The 16,270-nt window shown below is 42.3% G+C and overlaps 2 protein-coding genes across 4 annotated transcripts in view; one reads left to right on the top strand and one right to left on the bottom strand.

Annotated features, from left to right (window-relative positions):
• The window catches only part of ANGPTL2 (angiopoietin like 2), a 45,035-nt gene extending 40,764 nt beyond the window's left edge, over positions 1 to 4,271 (top strand). Inside the window, exons 4-5 of the mRNA XM_030207499.1 lie at positions 600 to 870; positions 3,183 to 4,271. Of these exons, the coding sequence (XP_030063359.1) occupies positions 600 to 870; positions 3,183 to 3,382 (471 nt within the window). The 3' untranslated portion in view covers positions 3,383 to 4,271. The remainder of the gene's footprint in view (positions 1 to 599; positions 871 to 3,182) is intronic.
• The window catches only part of RALGPS1 (Ral GEF with PH domain and SH3 binding motif 1), a 777,507-nt gene that overhangs the window by 372,734 nt on the left and 388,503 nt on the right, over positions 1 to 16,270 (bottom strand). The gene's annotated exons all lie outside the window — the stretch shown is intronic.

The following is a 16,270-nucleotide window of genomic DNA, read 5'->3' as shown; positions in this document are numbered from 1 at the left end:
GAATGATTCGATCTATTTTTGTAATGACCTATCCCGTATATAATACTATGCAGGCTGGAGTCACATAGATGGAGTTTGTGTAGGGTACGCATATACTCATACTATGGCTGACATAAGTGCTGTGCCTAAAATACAGATGCATATATGACTTGTTATGTTAATATGTTATAAACAAAAAACTATAATAATTGGGAGTACCTTGATTAAAAGTTAACCTACCAAAAAATGAAAACATTGTCAATTTTATAGAACAGTGTACATCAAAATAAACCTAGAAAATATTTTACATAATTTATGAATTATATAAATTATGTTAAAATGTATGGCTATATAAATTACAAAATTGTATAAATTATATAAATTATGTAAAATTTATAAATGATGCTAAACATTTTCTAGGTTTATTTTGATGTATACTTTTCTATAAAATTGACGATGTCTTCAATTTTTTGGTAGGTATATTAGTATTCTATACAGATAAGTAGGCACCTATTTTTCTTTATTTAAAAAAAGGCTGCAAATAGGCAAACTGTAAGCACCTAAAAATAGGTGCCCCTGTATAGAATTACCTTCACCATGCTTAATCTGCTTCTTTACAGCAAGGATTTGGCAATCTCGATGGAGAATACTGGCTGGGTCTTGAAAATATTTACTGGCTTACAAATCAAGGCAATTACAAACTACTTGTAACCATGGAAGACTGGTCTGGTCGAAAGGTATTTGCTGAATATGCCAGCTTTAAACTGGAGCCTGAAAGTGAGTACTACAAACTAAAGTTGGGTCGTTACAATGGCAACGCTGGTGACTCATTCACCTGGCACAATGGGAAGCAGTTTACTACACTGGACAGAGACCATGATGTCTACACAGGTAAGGCATTCATAAGCTACATCAATATAACAACTGCAGTACACTGCTGGACTAACTTGTGTTCCAAAAAAATTAAAGCATGGCAGACGTTTAAGTGGTGAAAATATTTTTGCATGTTATTTAACACTCCTACTATTACCTTTCATATCTGTCTTATGCAAGTTCAAATTCCATTATAATTCTGGCCTCCACCACTTTCGAGTCGTGCCAACCTTCTTTTTGGTTGTTACCCAAACTTAGGATATGAATGGGGTCTCCAATGTTTTTCTATCACCATTTTTTTGTAATAATCCACAGAAGCACCAAGACTAGTGAAACTGTTGTCTGTTAGGATTCTAACCATGGGTACCTTATGCAGGTTACCCCAGAGAAAAGGAATGGGAATGTGAAAAAGGGGCTGCATGCATGTAGAAAGTATATGGGGGAGATTCTATAAATGGCACCTACAGAGTGGAGGAGTGGCCTAGTGGTTAGGGTGGTGGACTTTGGTCCTGAGGAACTGAGTTTGATTCCCACTTCAGGCACAGGCAGCTCCTTGTGACTCTGGGCAAGTCACTTAACCCTCCATTGCCCCATGTAAGCCGTTTTGAGCCTGCCATGAGTGGGAAAGCGCGGGGTACAAATGTAACAAAAATAAAAAGGCGCTAAAATCAGTGCAGACTAATGCCTAGATTCAGGCACTGATTATAGAATATGCTTAGTTGATATCCCAGTGCCTAAAACTACGTGCCTCCATTTGCACCAACGAAAATGAGGCGTAAATCCCTGTGCGTAGATTTATACATACTAGGCCATATTCTATAACTATGGGGCCCTTTAACCAAGCTGCGGGAAAAAGGGCCCTGCACTGACAGCCAGAGCCATTTTTCCCATGCACCAGGGCCCTTTTTACAATGGCGGGTAAAAAGACCACAGACACACATGGCCATGCAGTAAGAGAACTCTTATCGCATTGCCATTTGACAGGGAGACCTTACTGCAAGCTATTTCCGGGGGTTTTCTTTTTCCTCCTGGAAATGGTGCACACTCATGGCGGGACTACCACCAGCGGCCAACTGGGGACCCAGCAGTAGCCCCAAAACAGTGAGTGGTAAGCCAGCGTTGGGCTTACCATCGCTCTGTAATAGGGCCCCTCTGTGCGTAAATTTCAGAACGCCCATGATACACCCATTTCCCTGCCCATAACCAGGCCCCTTTTTGCCTGAGTGCATCAGAAGTTTTGGCGCACTTCATTACAGAATACGCTTAGCGAGTTGTGTGCATAAATTCTAATCAGTGCCAATTAGTGCTCATTATTGCTTAAGTGCTGTTAAAAGCACTCATCAGTTTGTTTAGCTTGTTAAGTTACACGCATTGTTATAGAATCCACTTGGATTTCAGCGCGGATCTCTAGGCTCGTTATATAGAATCTGGGGGATGATGCATAACTGTAAGGTAGGAGAGAATGAATGTGTGTGAGAGAAAGAGAGTTAGATGAATTAAAGCCAGAAATGAAAGTAATCAGAAGCTTAGATTATGAATAAACAAATACGGTGATTGGTGTGTAGATTGATTTAAGTTTCAGAGACAGCCAAAGTGAAAACCATGATCCATGGTGCGAAAAATGGCACTGAATGTTAAAATGTAGATTTTGCATGAAATTCTTAAGCAGTGTTTAAGAAGATGGGGGAAAACTGCTACAAACATCTAGACTTTTTAAAAACAAGTGTGAAAAATCCCTTCCATTAGAGCTAATAAGGAAGGCACTGCTACCATGGTTATGGCAGTATGGAACAGAGTCTGAGGCCTGCAGTGGTAAATAAAAGGGTGAATAATTGGTTATGTATAGGCCTGTGTCAGATAAAGATGTAAATGATAAAAATCGGGTGCTTCCTCCTTCAACTAACCTAATATAACCTTTCATCGGTTGTCACAAAATATTTCTTTGAAATGCTCCCAAATACCTGTTTCTATGGTAGGTAGTCATGAAATTTGACCGTTATTTGCCCAACAAAGGCCAAAACTATTTGGGAGGGGGGGGGGGGGGGTGAATCAGGCCCAAATATGTCAAAACTTACCTAGATTCATGGAAATGCAATAGAAGTTTTGATGGTCAACCTAATTGTTGCCTGCCCCAGATGTTCTTAGTTCTTAAGTACCCAAACATGGTGTGTAGAAAAGGCTAGAAAAATTCTAGAGCTCACGAGTGATGGCTCTCTAGTGAGAACTGGATGGAAAGGAATATGAGAATAAAAATAAAATTTAAAAACCCTCCCCCTTTTTACAGGATTTAAATCTTTATGTATGTTTTACATTTTCTTTTCTTTTTACAGCAAACTGTGCACATTATCAGAAAGGTGGATGGTGGTACAACGCCTGCGCCCATTCAAACCTCAATGGAGTATGGTATCGAGGGGGGCACTACCGCAGCAGATATCAGGATGGGGTCTACTGGGCTGAATTTCGTGGGGGTTCTTATTCTTTAAAAAAAGTGGTTATGATGATCAGACCCAACCCGAACACTTTCCACTGAAAGCAGAACCTGCCTGCCCTTCCAGGCTGTGCAAATCAGAAGAGGTGAAATAGTCACCAATAGCTGCAGACTCTTCAGATCAATAACTTTTTTTTTCCAGCAGCAAAGAATGTAGGGCATTGTACATTTACTGCCAATATGTGAGGAACTGTTTATTACATGTTCTTTAGGAATCATTCCACAAACCCCCAAAAAAGAAAGAGATCACTAATAACCTGTCAGGAATCTCTTTATCATTTCTACTAAAAGTTGATCAATGTTTTCTATTTCAGGATCAGTGGTTGAACTATCAGGGTGTCCTCTCTCTGTAAATTATGTTTTGGCACTACAAATACTGCCACAGCATGTAGACAAGAATATATATAAAATATATTGAGTGTATATGCAATTAATAATCTTCGATACTGCAGCCTGTTCTCATCATTTTGGAACATTTGACACAGGAAACTGCATCCAATGAAGCCATGTACCAGTAGATATAGGATGGTCATGTAATACTTTTTAACCTTGTTTTATTCTTATTTTTTTTAGCTGCCATAAGTAAAGCACATTCAAAATTTAAAGACAGGAAAACACGCTTCAATTTTTCAAAACTATTGAAAAGAAATGAGACAGTAAATGAGTTTTTGTTCACTTATCAACCAAATGGTTGTATTTACCAAGGCCACGTGAACTTGTCCAATCAAGCCTTGAAATGGACATGTGAAAAACCTATATGTTGATCATTAGGAATTAATGGTTGGTGGTTGTTAACTCTGTGCTTCTCAACCATCTCCTGGAGGCACACACAGCCATTTGGGTTTTCTGGATTTCCATAATGAACATGCATGAGAGATATTTGCACGAAGTGAAGATCCAATGTATGCAAATTTATCTCATGTATATTCATTGTGGTAGTCATGAAAACCCAACTGGCTTACCTTGCCTCTGACAGAGGGTTGAGAAGCACTGGGTTAATGGATAGATGTAGAAAAACAAATCAAACAAATCCCAAATTATTTCTAGCTATTTCTGTAATTAGCCGGAGAGCTTTCTTCTGTAGTTTTCTAGAAAGTACTGTATCTTCATTTCATCACTCTTAATATTGGTCCTGGATGCAGGTGTTCCTGATCCAGAAAGGGCATGCCATGCTCTAAATCAAACTACCTAGCTGTACAGCAAATGGCATACTTTTTGTACTAAATGCCCAGTGAAAGCCCCATATAAATAGTGACCATGCAATATTTTCTTTTCTTTTTTCTTCATTGCTAAGTCATTACCTGAGGTATAGCAACTGTAATCATAAAATGACTACCGATAAAAAGAAACATAGGCGGGGAGGAAGTGACGTCACCGGGAGAGATGGCAGCCTAGCCTGAGAGCTCCGTCTCCTCGCGCATGATTTAAGCTTTAAACAGCCATAAAAAACGGCAGCGAGCGTGAGAACTTAGCGAAACCAGCTTATTAAACTCTCCCTTCACCAAAATCGGCGATGAGCAAAACTCCCGCTACGCGAAAAAAAGAGAGCGAGCGGTCTGAGCGAATCATGGCGGGAAAAAGCGCCAAACGCCACGAGTCACCAGAGCGAGCCTCGCGCTCCGACTCCGAATCGGCCCAGTCTCAGGCCGAGCAGCGACACCCGCCCTCCAAAAAAAGTATCCCAACTGAACTGCGGAGGTTTTTAGCGAACATTCAGGCGGAGATAAAGCAGTCGAAGGATGAAATTCTGGAACGCATGGATTCCTTGAGCACAGACCTCCGTGAGTTGGGGGGGCGGGTGGAAGATGCAGAACTTAAGCTAGAGGAACAGGCAGAGACACTGCTTAAGCATAATGAGAAGCTGCTTGAACTGGACAAACACAGATTGGACCTAGAATATAAGATAGATGATTTGGAAAACCGAGGGAGGCGGAACAACCTTAGGTTTCGAGGGGTGCCAGAAGGAGGAGAAACAGAGAACGTTACACAGATCGTGCAGACGATCTGTGCCTCATTACTTGGCCCAGAAGCGGGAGAGAATATTGTGGAACTGGACAGAGCGCATAGAGCGCTTGGAGTTCGCAAAGAACAGCAGCAGCGAGATATTATTGTCCGCTTCCACAAATACGAAACCAAGGAATTGATCATGACTAAGGCGCGGAAGGCGCAGAACCTGGAGTTTGGAGGCGCAAAGGTACTGGTGTACCAAGATTTGTCGCAATATACCCTGCAGCAACGACGACAAATGAAGCCAGCCCTGGATATACTAACAAAACATCAAGTGCAATACAGATGGGGCTTCCCGTTTTCTCTGAACTTTGCCCTGAAGGGTAGCAAATACCGTGTGAGATCTTTACAAGAAGCATGGGAGGCCCTACACGCAGCAGAGTTGGTGAACTCGGCTACCCCACCAGGTGAGCTGGCATCATCCACCATGGCCAAGCTTCAGGGCTGGCAAAGAGCATCGGGGCCAGCGCGACGAGGCAACAACAAGAGATGATTGGACTGACTCCAGGAGAGACAAGAGACATTTGGACTGAGTAACTGGACAAAGACATGTGCCACTATGCCAGACTACCATTGGTCTGCCAGGACTTGTTCTAATCGGCGACCAAGTCTGATGTATGGCCAGCTAATTCTTGCTGTGAGGTGAGGCTTGTGGGACTGTAGGTCTGACTGGATTGCATGAATGACATGATGCGGTTGGCTGAAGCTGGAAGTGTATAGATACACTTTACAGGAAACAACACTATGGTGAAGGGGGATGGGCAGGAGGGCATACAAAAGCGGTTGAATGCTGGAAAGCAACTGGGCGGGGGGAGGGGATGTCTGGCTGGGGTGTCGGGAGTGTTGTGACCCACTTACTCGGATCCCATCTAGGGGTTATATACTCCTGGCTGGTGTAACAGGGGGGAGATGTGGGGGGAGGGATGGGGATAGAGGGTCAAGGGAGGGTGGTGGGAGGAGGGAAGACATAGGTCATAACTACTGCTATACTAACCTGTGCTGCTCACAAGGGGGAGGTGCATTGCTTTTACTCTCTGCAGACTTTAGCTCTTTTTTACACGTTAAGACATGAGTCCTGAGCTGAAGATAGTCTCCTATAATGTCAAGGGACTTAACATGCCCCAAAAAAGGCAGAAGCTCTATGGAGAACTCCATCAGTTAAAACCACACATAGTTTTATTGCAAGAAACACACCTGCGTCGCAAACACGAGAAATTTCTCTCCTGCCCTGGTTACTCAGGAGTCTATTGCGCATCCGGGGTGGACTCAAGGAGGGGAGGAGTGGCGATACTGCTGCAATCTTCACTGGGGGCCCAGGTGATGCAGACTAAAAGAGACCCTGGGGGGCGTTTTTTAGTTCTACAACTTAAGATAGACCAAGTAATCCTCACGGTGGCATCAATATATGCCCCAAATTCTGGACAAGGGGATTTTTTTCACAAAATACAAGCCTTATTGGGGACCTTCACTACTGGGGCGCTTATACTTGGGGGTGATTTCAATGCTGTTATGAACCCAGGACAAGATCGCTCGGGGGCTGTCAGGACGGAGGGGCGCAAAGAAGCGCGATCGCTGGTCTCGTTGGCCTACTCCCTGGGGCTCTTAGATCTTTGGAGACTGACACACCATACAGAAAGGGACTATACATATTATTCTCCAGTGCACGAAACATACTCCCGTATTGACTACATCTTCTTAGATACCACGCTAGTGGAATTAAGCCCAAATGCTGGAATTGGTAGTATGACGATATCTGATCACGCCCCAATATGGGTCACTCTCCCAAATATTCAAACTGAAGTGAAAGATAGACGCTGGTCTCTGAACACGAGCCTGTTGCAGGAAGAGCAGGTGGTGGAGGGCTACAGACAGGTGTTTAAAGAATACCTCGAGCACAACTTAGCTTCTGGCCCACCGATGCATGTAGTGTGGGACGCTTTAAAGGCGGTGTCCAGAGGACATTTTTTGCAATTGGCTAGTACTCGCGCAAGGGCCCGTAGATCCCGCTTAAACACGTGCATAGGGCGTATACAGGCACTGGAACAACAGCACAAGGCTGGTCCCACGCCACAAATCTGGGATGCCCTGTGTAGGGAGAGAATGGCATTGAATTTGATGTACTCGGAACAACTTGAGTTAATAAGGGCGAGACAAGGGGTACAATCGTATGAATTAACTAACAAAGCTGGGCGCCTATTGGCAATGCGACTGCGAAGACAGAAAGTTGATAGAATGATTAAGCAGGTGAAAGACAGAGGGGGTGATTTGTTGCGTCATTCGGCACTCATTCGTGAGCGCTTCAGAGAATATTATCAGAAGCTCTACGAGCAGGAGATTGAACCTCCTGGGGAAAAAATAGACAATTACCTGCAAGATAGTGACCTCATCCCCCTAGCTAAGCAACACCAGGAATTGTTGGAGAAGCCTGTTACACCTAAAGAGGTCCAGGAGGCGATTGGAGGCATGCCCTCCAACAAGTCTCCGGGGCTTGACGGATTTCCCAACGAGTTCTATCGGACATTCGCCGTTGAATTGGCCCCCCTGCTTGCTGATATGTTTAACCAGGTGGGGGTGGGGGGAAATCTGCCGCGGACAATGTTGGAGGCCTGGATAGCGGTGATCCCAAAGCCCGGCAAAGATACCACTGACTGTGGCTCTTATAGGCCCATATCTGTCCTAAATGCCGACGTCAAAATTCTGGCTAAGGTCCTTGCTAATAGGCTTGCACCGTTGATGCCAACCCTAGTGCACCCTGATCAAGTGGGCTTTGTTTCTTACAGAAAGGCGATGGACAATATCAGACGCACTTTAGATCTTATATACCTGGCCAAGCGAAATCAGAGACCATTATGCCTCTTAAGCCTAGATGCAGAAAAGGCCTTTGACAGGGTCCACTGGCCTTTTATGTATAGGACCCTGGAGACTTTGGGGTTTGGCACGCGGTTTAGGGGCTGGATACAAGCATTTTATTCCTCTCCTAGAGCTTGCATTAAGATCAACGGCAGTCACTCAGACTCTTTCTCCTTGCACAGGGGCACAAGACAGGGCTGCCCTCTTTCCCCCCTTTTGTTTGCACTTGTTATGGAACCATTTGCCTCTAGGGTTCGGGAAGATCCGCTGATGGCAGGGCCTACTGTGGCAGGGAAAATGCATAAAATGGCACTCTTTGCGGATGATGTTTTGCTGTATATAACCCGTCCCCGTGAAGCGTTCCCTAGACTTACTCAGCTTATTGAGGAGTATTCTGTAGTATCGGGTTTTAAAGTCAATATGACAAAATCAGAGGCCCTAAATATCTCCCTACCGGAAGATACAGTTGCAGAACTTAAAGTTGCTCATGCTTTTCGGTGGGCGGGTAGGCACATCCGATATTTGGGGGTGAATCTCACTTCCAACCTGTCTGATTTATTCTCCGCTAACTATAGAGGCCTGGTTCGAGCCCTTGCAGCAGATATGGAACGATGGGGTGATTTAGAGGTCTCCTGGTTCGGTCGTATAGCAATTCTTAAGATGAACGTCTTACCTCGAATCTTATACTTATTCCAGGTGCTGCCTGTAATGATGCCCAGGCGATTTCTAGCCTCATTGCAAGATAGAATTGTGCGGTTCGTCTGGGCAGGAAAGCATCCTAGGTTGTCCCGTGCCCTGTTGTACCAAGGGAGACGCCGCGGGGGACTGGCGGTCCCGAATGTTTTCTGGTACTATCGGGCGGCCCAGGGAAAGGTAGCTTTGGAGTGGTATCAGGCATACCCAGACAGACAGTGGGTGCACTTGGAACAACATTCCGCAGGTACGACACCGCTGGGAGCGCTTATGTGGTTACCAAAGACATTTCGCAAGCTTGCCGAGAGCGTCTGTCCCTCGGTGGAGGTTACCCTTCATTATTGGGACCAGCTGTTTCTGGGGGGTAAGTGTACCTTGACTCGTTTGGCACCTATAGCACACAACCCATTATTCCTGCCTGGGACGACGGAGGGCTCGGTCATGCGGTGGTACAGGGAAGGGCTACGAACATGGGACCAGCTATTTGATGGGGACACTCTTCTTGAATTTGGAGAGCTGCAGTCACGAAACCCTGGGGTGTTGAGAGATGATTTTGCATACTACCAATTAACTCACTTCCTTCGCACTAAGGCCGTTGCTACGGTACTCAAGCAGCCCAAAGGCTACTTAGAGGAGATATGTGAAAAGTTAACCACTTCTAGAGGCCTGATAGGTACACTTTACAAATACATCACTATGCAGCACCCTGTGTATGAATGTCATAGGAGGGGCTGGGAGAGGGAGTTGGGGGTGACACTGGATGTGCTGGGGTGGGAGAGAATAGAACGTGAAGCGACAAAGGTTTCCACACATGTCCCGTTAAAGGAAAATGCTGTGAAGGTGCTATACAGATGGTACCTTACTCCTGATCGCCTCCAGCGCAAATACCCAAACACATCAGGTCTTTGCTGGAGGGGGTGTGGCATGAGGGGGACGATGGGGCACCTCTGGTGGAACTGCCATAAAGTGAGAGCTTTCTGGAAAGCGGTTCAAAACAGGCTGCAGAGCTGGTTACAAACACCCATTCCGTGGGCCCCGGCGGTGTTTCTTTTTGCTGCAAAAGTAGAGGGCATGCCGGCAGCGCAGCATAAGCTGTTGAGGCAGGCGGTGTGTGTTGCCCGAGTAACCGTTGCTCAGCACTGGAAGCACCACGGGGTCCCGTCGGTTAAGAGATGGCACAATAAATTGAAACATGTGTGTGAGATGGAAAGACTCTTGGCAGTCAGGAGACATCAACTGCACAAGTGGCATGATATATGGCAGTTCTTTGCTATTGCAGTAGGTAATGATTAGAGCAGATGCAAGGGAGAAGTTTGAATGATGCAAAGTGAGACAGCTATGAAGGGCAGGGAAAAAGCAGGGGGAGGGAGGGATCGGGTAGGTTTCAATTTTGGAAGGGGGCGACTGTTCAGAGGAGGGTTAGGGGGAGGGGAATGTTTTCCTTATTAAAACATAATAACATAAAGTTGAAGTTTCTACAGTTATATTTTACTGTTGTATTGTGGCAGTTCATTGTCCTACTTGGATTTCACCTTGCTGAGACTATATTGTAAACACACCAATGTAGAGCGATGATTATTGTACATTGTTTATTGCAAATTTTCAATAAAAGACTTCTTACAAATAAAAAAAAAAAGAAACATAGGCTACCCAACTTTGCAGGCAAACAATGGGTAGCAATGTAAAACATATTTAATTTTCTCAGACACAAGATGAAGTATGTAAGGCTTGTGCAGGCCTGCATGGGCCAGTCATGATTTGAAGGTATCGCTTGATTGTAAACTATACTGAGACCTTTTCAGTTTTGCTCCTTTAGTTGTGTCTTGCAAGGTATTTAACAGAGGTCTTCAAGTATGTAGATGCTGCTGTCCAGGTCCCACAGATCTACCTTCATAGTGTGCTAAAACATCTGTCTAACAAACTTAAACCAAAATTGCTTAAGATTTTGATTCTTCTCCCTCACAGGTCTGCCCCTTCCACCTTGTGGAGAAGTAACCTAATGTCTCTGCAAACTCTCCTAACCACCTTAAATAGAACCTTAAGTAAGAATGAACAGGACCTGCTTTTCCATCCTATCTACAGGAGGAAAGTAGCTCTGGGCTTCCAGCTGGCCCTAGTCTAGTGATAGCTATAGTTTAAATGGGGTTTATAAACCTAATAGGGATAGGCTATTATTTGTAACAACATATATCTCATTTCGCTGCATGTTGTTAACAAATGAAAACAAACAAAAAAAAGATGACATTTTGTGTTTTTGGTTTGCCAATAATAGTGCACATGCTTGGCAAATAATGCACACTCTTTGCAAAGAGTGCACAATTTCCTGATAGTGTGTGCTTGCATGAACCACTGTGCATATACACACTATCAGGAAAACGCATGCCCTCTTTGCAAAAAGTGCACACTCTTAATGACATTGCTCCTACAATGGTAAAATAGCCAAGAAAATCCAAGTAAAACGAACATTCCTAGAAACAATATGAAATGAAAATTTTCTGATTGCTCATCCCTAATAGTTACTCGTGAAATGGTTCTCAATCAACTTTAAAAGCATATTAGATTGGCATCTTGACTAAAAGGTTTTCATCTGCACTTAGAAATGAGGTAACTGCCTTGTAAAATCTTCTGTTTAAAGGTCTTGTCTCTGATGTGAATTGATGTAAGATATTTTTTTCAAACTGGACTTTAATGTTCAAAAACAAACAAAATAATCATAAAAACTGTGAGAAAAATTATGCAAAAATGCACAGCAGGTCACAATCCATCTATGAGATCTTTACAGCAAGGATCAGTATGTGTCTGTCTCCTCTGTTCTTGTTCATACCTCATTTTGTATTGGCTAGGATAAGATGTGCATTTGATGGATGGTCTTTGATGTAGCATGTGTTGTATATAAATAAAGTAGGGTGTTTAATATTTTCTCAGATCATCTTTGTAATAACACAGATCTCCAATAAAGTGGACAGTGCTATTTTGATATACAGTATTTTCTGGGTTTTCATTCTGGACAGTATAAGTTTGGAGGGATTAAAAAGAAGTTTAGTACATTATATTATTCAAAGGGCACCCCCAGAATTAAAATGTCCTTGAACTCAACAAATGTTTATTATTCTGAGGTTAAAGATTATGCTTGCTTAGCATTAATACGTGTGGGGATGGGGGTATAGCTAGGAAATATTTTTCATATTATTTTGTGTTTCTCTATTTTAAATGGTTTAATGCATTTTAAAGGATTTAGGGTATGCTGAAACACAAGAAAAAGTTTTGTTTTATTCATTTGAAAACACAGGGTATTTCAAACCATTTTCAAATAACTGTACATGAGTGTAGAATTCTACAAGCCGGATTAGCTCTAAAGAATGTTTTGCAGGCCATGACCCTTTAATTAGACTAGCACATGAAATATTCAAGGACAATGCTGTGGAAGAGGTTTTCAAAATCATACAGGTTCATTCTTTGTATATGGCTATTCAAACGTGATGGACAAATAGAAAAATAAGAGTTGTTACACCCTTTGTAAGGCTAAAACTGTATCATTAAAGACAATATAAAATATAGACCAATTCTACATGAAAGTTCTAAAAATTTCACAATCATATAAAAAGCACTCACTATGCACTGTATGCCTGGATTTGCTTCGTGAATATTATCTGAACAGAAAAAACCCACTTTCGTTGGATGTTCATTTGAAGTATTAGATAATAAATTTTTGCTGGCATCTATTATTATATATGTTTTTTTTAAATATTTTGTATCTGGAGATAGAAAAACAATTAAAACAGTTTAAAATTACCCCCGGATTCTATATATAGTGACTAAAGTTGCATGCACAAATCAGCGCACATTTCTGATTTCTGCATGCAATTAATAAACCAATCAGCACAGTAATTGGCTGCTAAAAATCAATTGACACTAATTAGCCTTAATTAGGCTTCATGGACAGATCCTAGCCTATAACAATCTGCATGTAAATCCTAGGATGTATATTTCTTTTTGGGGGGGGGGGGGCATCTTTACAGGACTTTTCAGGGGCATTCCTATAAATTACATGTATGTATTTATTTATTTATTACATTTGTACCCCACTCTTTCCCACATATTGCAGGCTCAATGCGGCTTACATAGTAAATACAATTACAGAGTCTGGAGAATAATTACAATTGTAGTAAATGAGTTGTTGTGTGGTTTGATATAGCGCAAGCAAAGATGGGTAACAAACGGAAGAGAGAGATAGGGAAGGTTAAGGAGTAGTAAGGATGGTAAGGAAAGATAGAGAGACATGGAAGGGACACACTTGGGCAGTCAGGTTTACAAGATTCCCACAATGAATATGCATGAAAAATATTTTTATGAACTGCCTTCATTGTATACAAATCTCTCTCATGCATATTCAGTGTGTGTCCTGAAAACCTAACTGGCTAGGTGTGTCCCGAGGACTGGGTTGAGAACCCCTGCTCTAGAAGCACTAGGCCAAGCGTCTTCCCCTAGTTTTATTCGGTACCTCCAGTATACCAAAAAGAGAAAGAGAGAGAGAATCTATTTACTTTTTTAGATCTTGGAAATTTTAGTTTCTGAATTGTTTGGTTTTATGTTTTATTATGTACACGACACTGTAACCTACTAAGGGCCCTGTTTACAAAGGCACGTTAGCGTTCTTTAGCACGCGCTAAAAATTAGCGTGCACTATGTAGGTATCCATAGGAATATTGTGGGCACCTACAAAGTTAGCAAGTGCTAATTTTTAGTATGCACTAAAGAAAATTAGCACACCTTTGTAAACAGGGCCCTTAGATTTTGTTAGGGAGGTGAGATATACATTTTTATAAATAAATAAATAAATAAATAATCAGAAATAGCCAGCTCTGGAGTCCTGTGTAGAAAGCAATCCGTCCACAGACACAACATGAAAGTGCAGGAGGAGTCATAGCAGGTCTGTATGGTAGTTCTGGCTTTCTCAAAAGCTGTATGACACGTTTAGAATGCTTATATTCTTCCCTGACTTGGCACAGTTATTCTAGTAAATGACCAGAAGTTCTGTAGGCTGGCCTGGACTTTTGCAAAAATCAAACAAATTTCCCATCGAAAAGGAGAAAGCAAAGCAAGCAAAATGTTAACACAGTTCTTTAAAACTGAAATGTGTCATTTGTGAGAAGCGATAGTCATTAAAACTTGCATGTCTACCTGTGTAAATATGTTTTAATCATGAATATGATTTCAATATTTTATAGCTGTTAATAATTTGAATTGATAGAACAGAATAATCTTTGTACTTTTGGAAAGAGTAAACAATTGATTCATGTTTGCCTGTTTCACTCCACTCAGAATTTTGTAAACTCTATCAAATCCCCTCAGCCATCTCTTCTCCAAGTTTATGAGTCCTAATCTCCCTCATCTTTCCTGGCAATTGTTCATTCCATATAGTGTGAGACAATGATGTCAGCGATCTGAGAACAGTCTGGGAACATTTTGGGAGAATGAAATCTCGAACAAAATCATTGCGGTGTGGCCGTGCTGTTTTATCTTAACATTTCCCAGGGAAGATTTTAATAAAAGTGAGGAGGCGTTCCCACATTCTGCTACAGGTGCACCATTCTGCAAGATCCAAACCAGTTTATAAAATAGATATGGCAACATGTACACGATAAGTGATTACCAAAGACCACCTAACCAGACAGTTATTTCTCATCCTCTCAGCAAACCAAAAATCGTTAGTTAGTGGGCAGTACATCACACCACACACCCAAACTTTAAGCTTCGTTTACTTTGGAGCTGGGCAATACGAGCAAGTTTCTATTTTAGATATTTACATTGGTTGGTTCCAACAGCTAATGTGACATGTTTCATAAAAGAAAATATTAATAGTTTCTAATATCTGCCATTCAAAAACAAATAGAAAAGCTGAGTTCAAAAACAAACAAAGAGCAAGAGTTTGAAAGTAATCTATTAATCAATGACTGACACAGCATGGACTCGTCTAAAAGACGCAATCAAAAAGTTAATTAATAAAAGTATAATTTAAAAAAACTGCACATAAGTGTTTTTCTTCTCAGGAGTTTTTTTATGTAGTTAATCAGGATTTGGTTTGTGCCTTTTTCAGCTGTAGATCAAGGTCAGTTACATTATTCTGAAGGCTTAGGAGATTAATTTTTAGAAGAGCTACTTAAAGGAGTTTCTCCAACAGTCTTGTGTTTCTACGTTTCAGCAAACAGAAAGGGAGCTTTATCTCACCCCACTACCCAACCAATATAAAAATGACAGAAAAGCAACAAAATAGTAGGTAGAAATGAGAAAGACGGGAGCTTCTGGAACCAGTAAAGTCTCTTTCTTAAACATTTTATATTCCAACTACAAAATCCACAAATGGGCCCTTTTACAAACGTGTGTTAAGCAGTTATGAATAGATTCTGTAAATGGTGCTGAAAAATCAGCAAAGAAAACCCCCCATGTGGAGCGCTATTCTATAAACAGCGTTCTGAGTTGCACGCTATTTAGAAAATAATGCTTAGAACTGATTTCTGTGCCAAACTTTGGGCACGAGTATTTACACCAACTGAAACCTGATGTTAATCCTGGCATGTAAGTTAGATGCGGATCCCTGGTATTCAGTACTATGCACATCACTGGTGAATACCCCTGACATGCACTTGCCCCACAATGGCCATGCCCCCTTTTGAGCTGCATGCTATATCTGCGTCCAGATCTTTATAAAATAGCACTTAGCAAGATGTACGTGCAAATCCAAAATGTTGACAATTAATGCCAATAATTAGTTGGCTCATTAGCCAATTTAGTTGTGTACATAAATGTATATGCCATTTATAGAACCCAGGAGTTAATATGCAAATTAGGGGGGGAATTGTTACCACACAAGAACATTAACGGCATTCTGTGTTCAGGGGTGGGAACTGGGTGGGTTATGTGCAGAGAATACACATAGACTGCACAATGCACTTTGCACATGGCACTTACACCAGTTGTATAGCTACGGGACGCCATGGGGGCCTGGGGCCCCTGGTTTGATTGGTGGGGGTCCACAACTCCTGCCAGCTGAAGCGTTTCTCCAGCACTGGACTCCGCCACATTGCCTGCCCTGTTCTTCCCCTCACATCATGTGCATGCTCATTTTAGTGAAACTGAGCACGTGCGACACTTCGCAAATGCTCAATTTCATTAAAAAGAGTGTGCAAGTGTCGCAACATGAGGGGAAGAGCAGGGCAGGCAATGCCGTAGAGACCAGTGCTGGACAAATGCTTCAGCTGGCGGGGGTTGGAGACCCCTGCCAGCCAAGATATGTGAGGAGGCGATGGAAGTGGGGAGGCGGGCCAAAATGTGCCCCCCCCCCACTTTGGACCCCTCCAAATCAAGGTCTGACTACGCCAC

Source organism: Microcaecilia unicolor, chromosome 6 (genome assembly GCF_901765095.1).
Source record: "Microcaecilia unicolor chromosome 6, aMicUni1.1, whole genome shotgun sequence".
Lineage (NCBI taxonomy): Eukaryota > Metazoa > Chordata > Amphibia > Gymnophiona > Siphonopidae > Microcaecilia > Microcaecilia unicolor.
The sequence above is the reverse complement of the archived record's forward strand: the minus strand, read 5'-3'. Positions and strand labels throughout refer to the sequence as shown.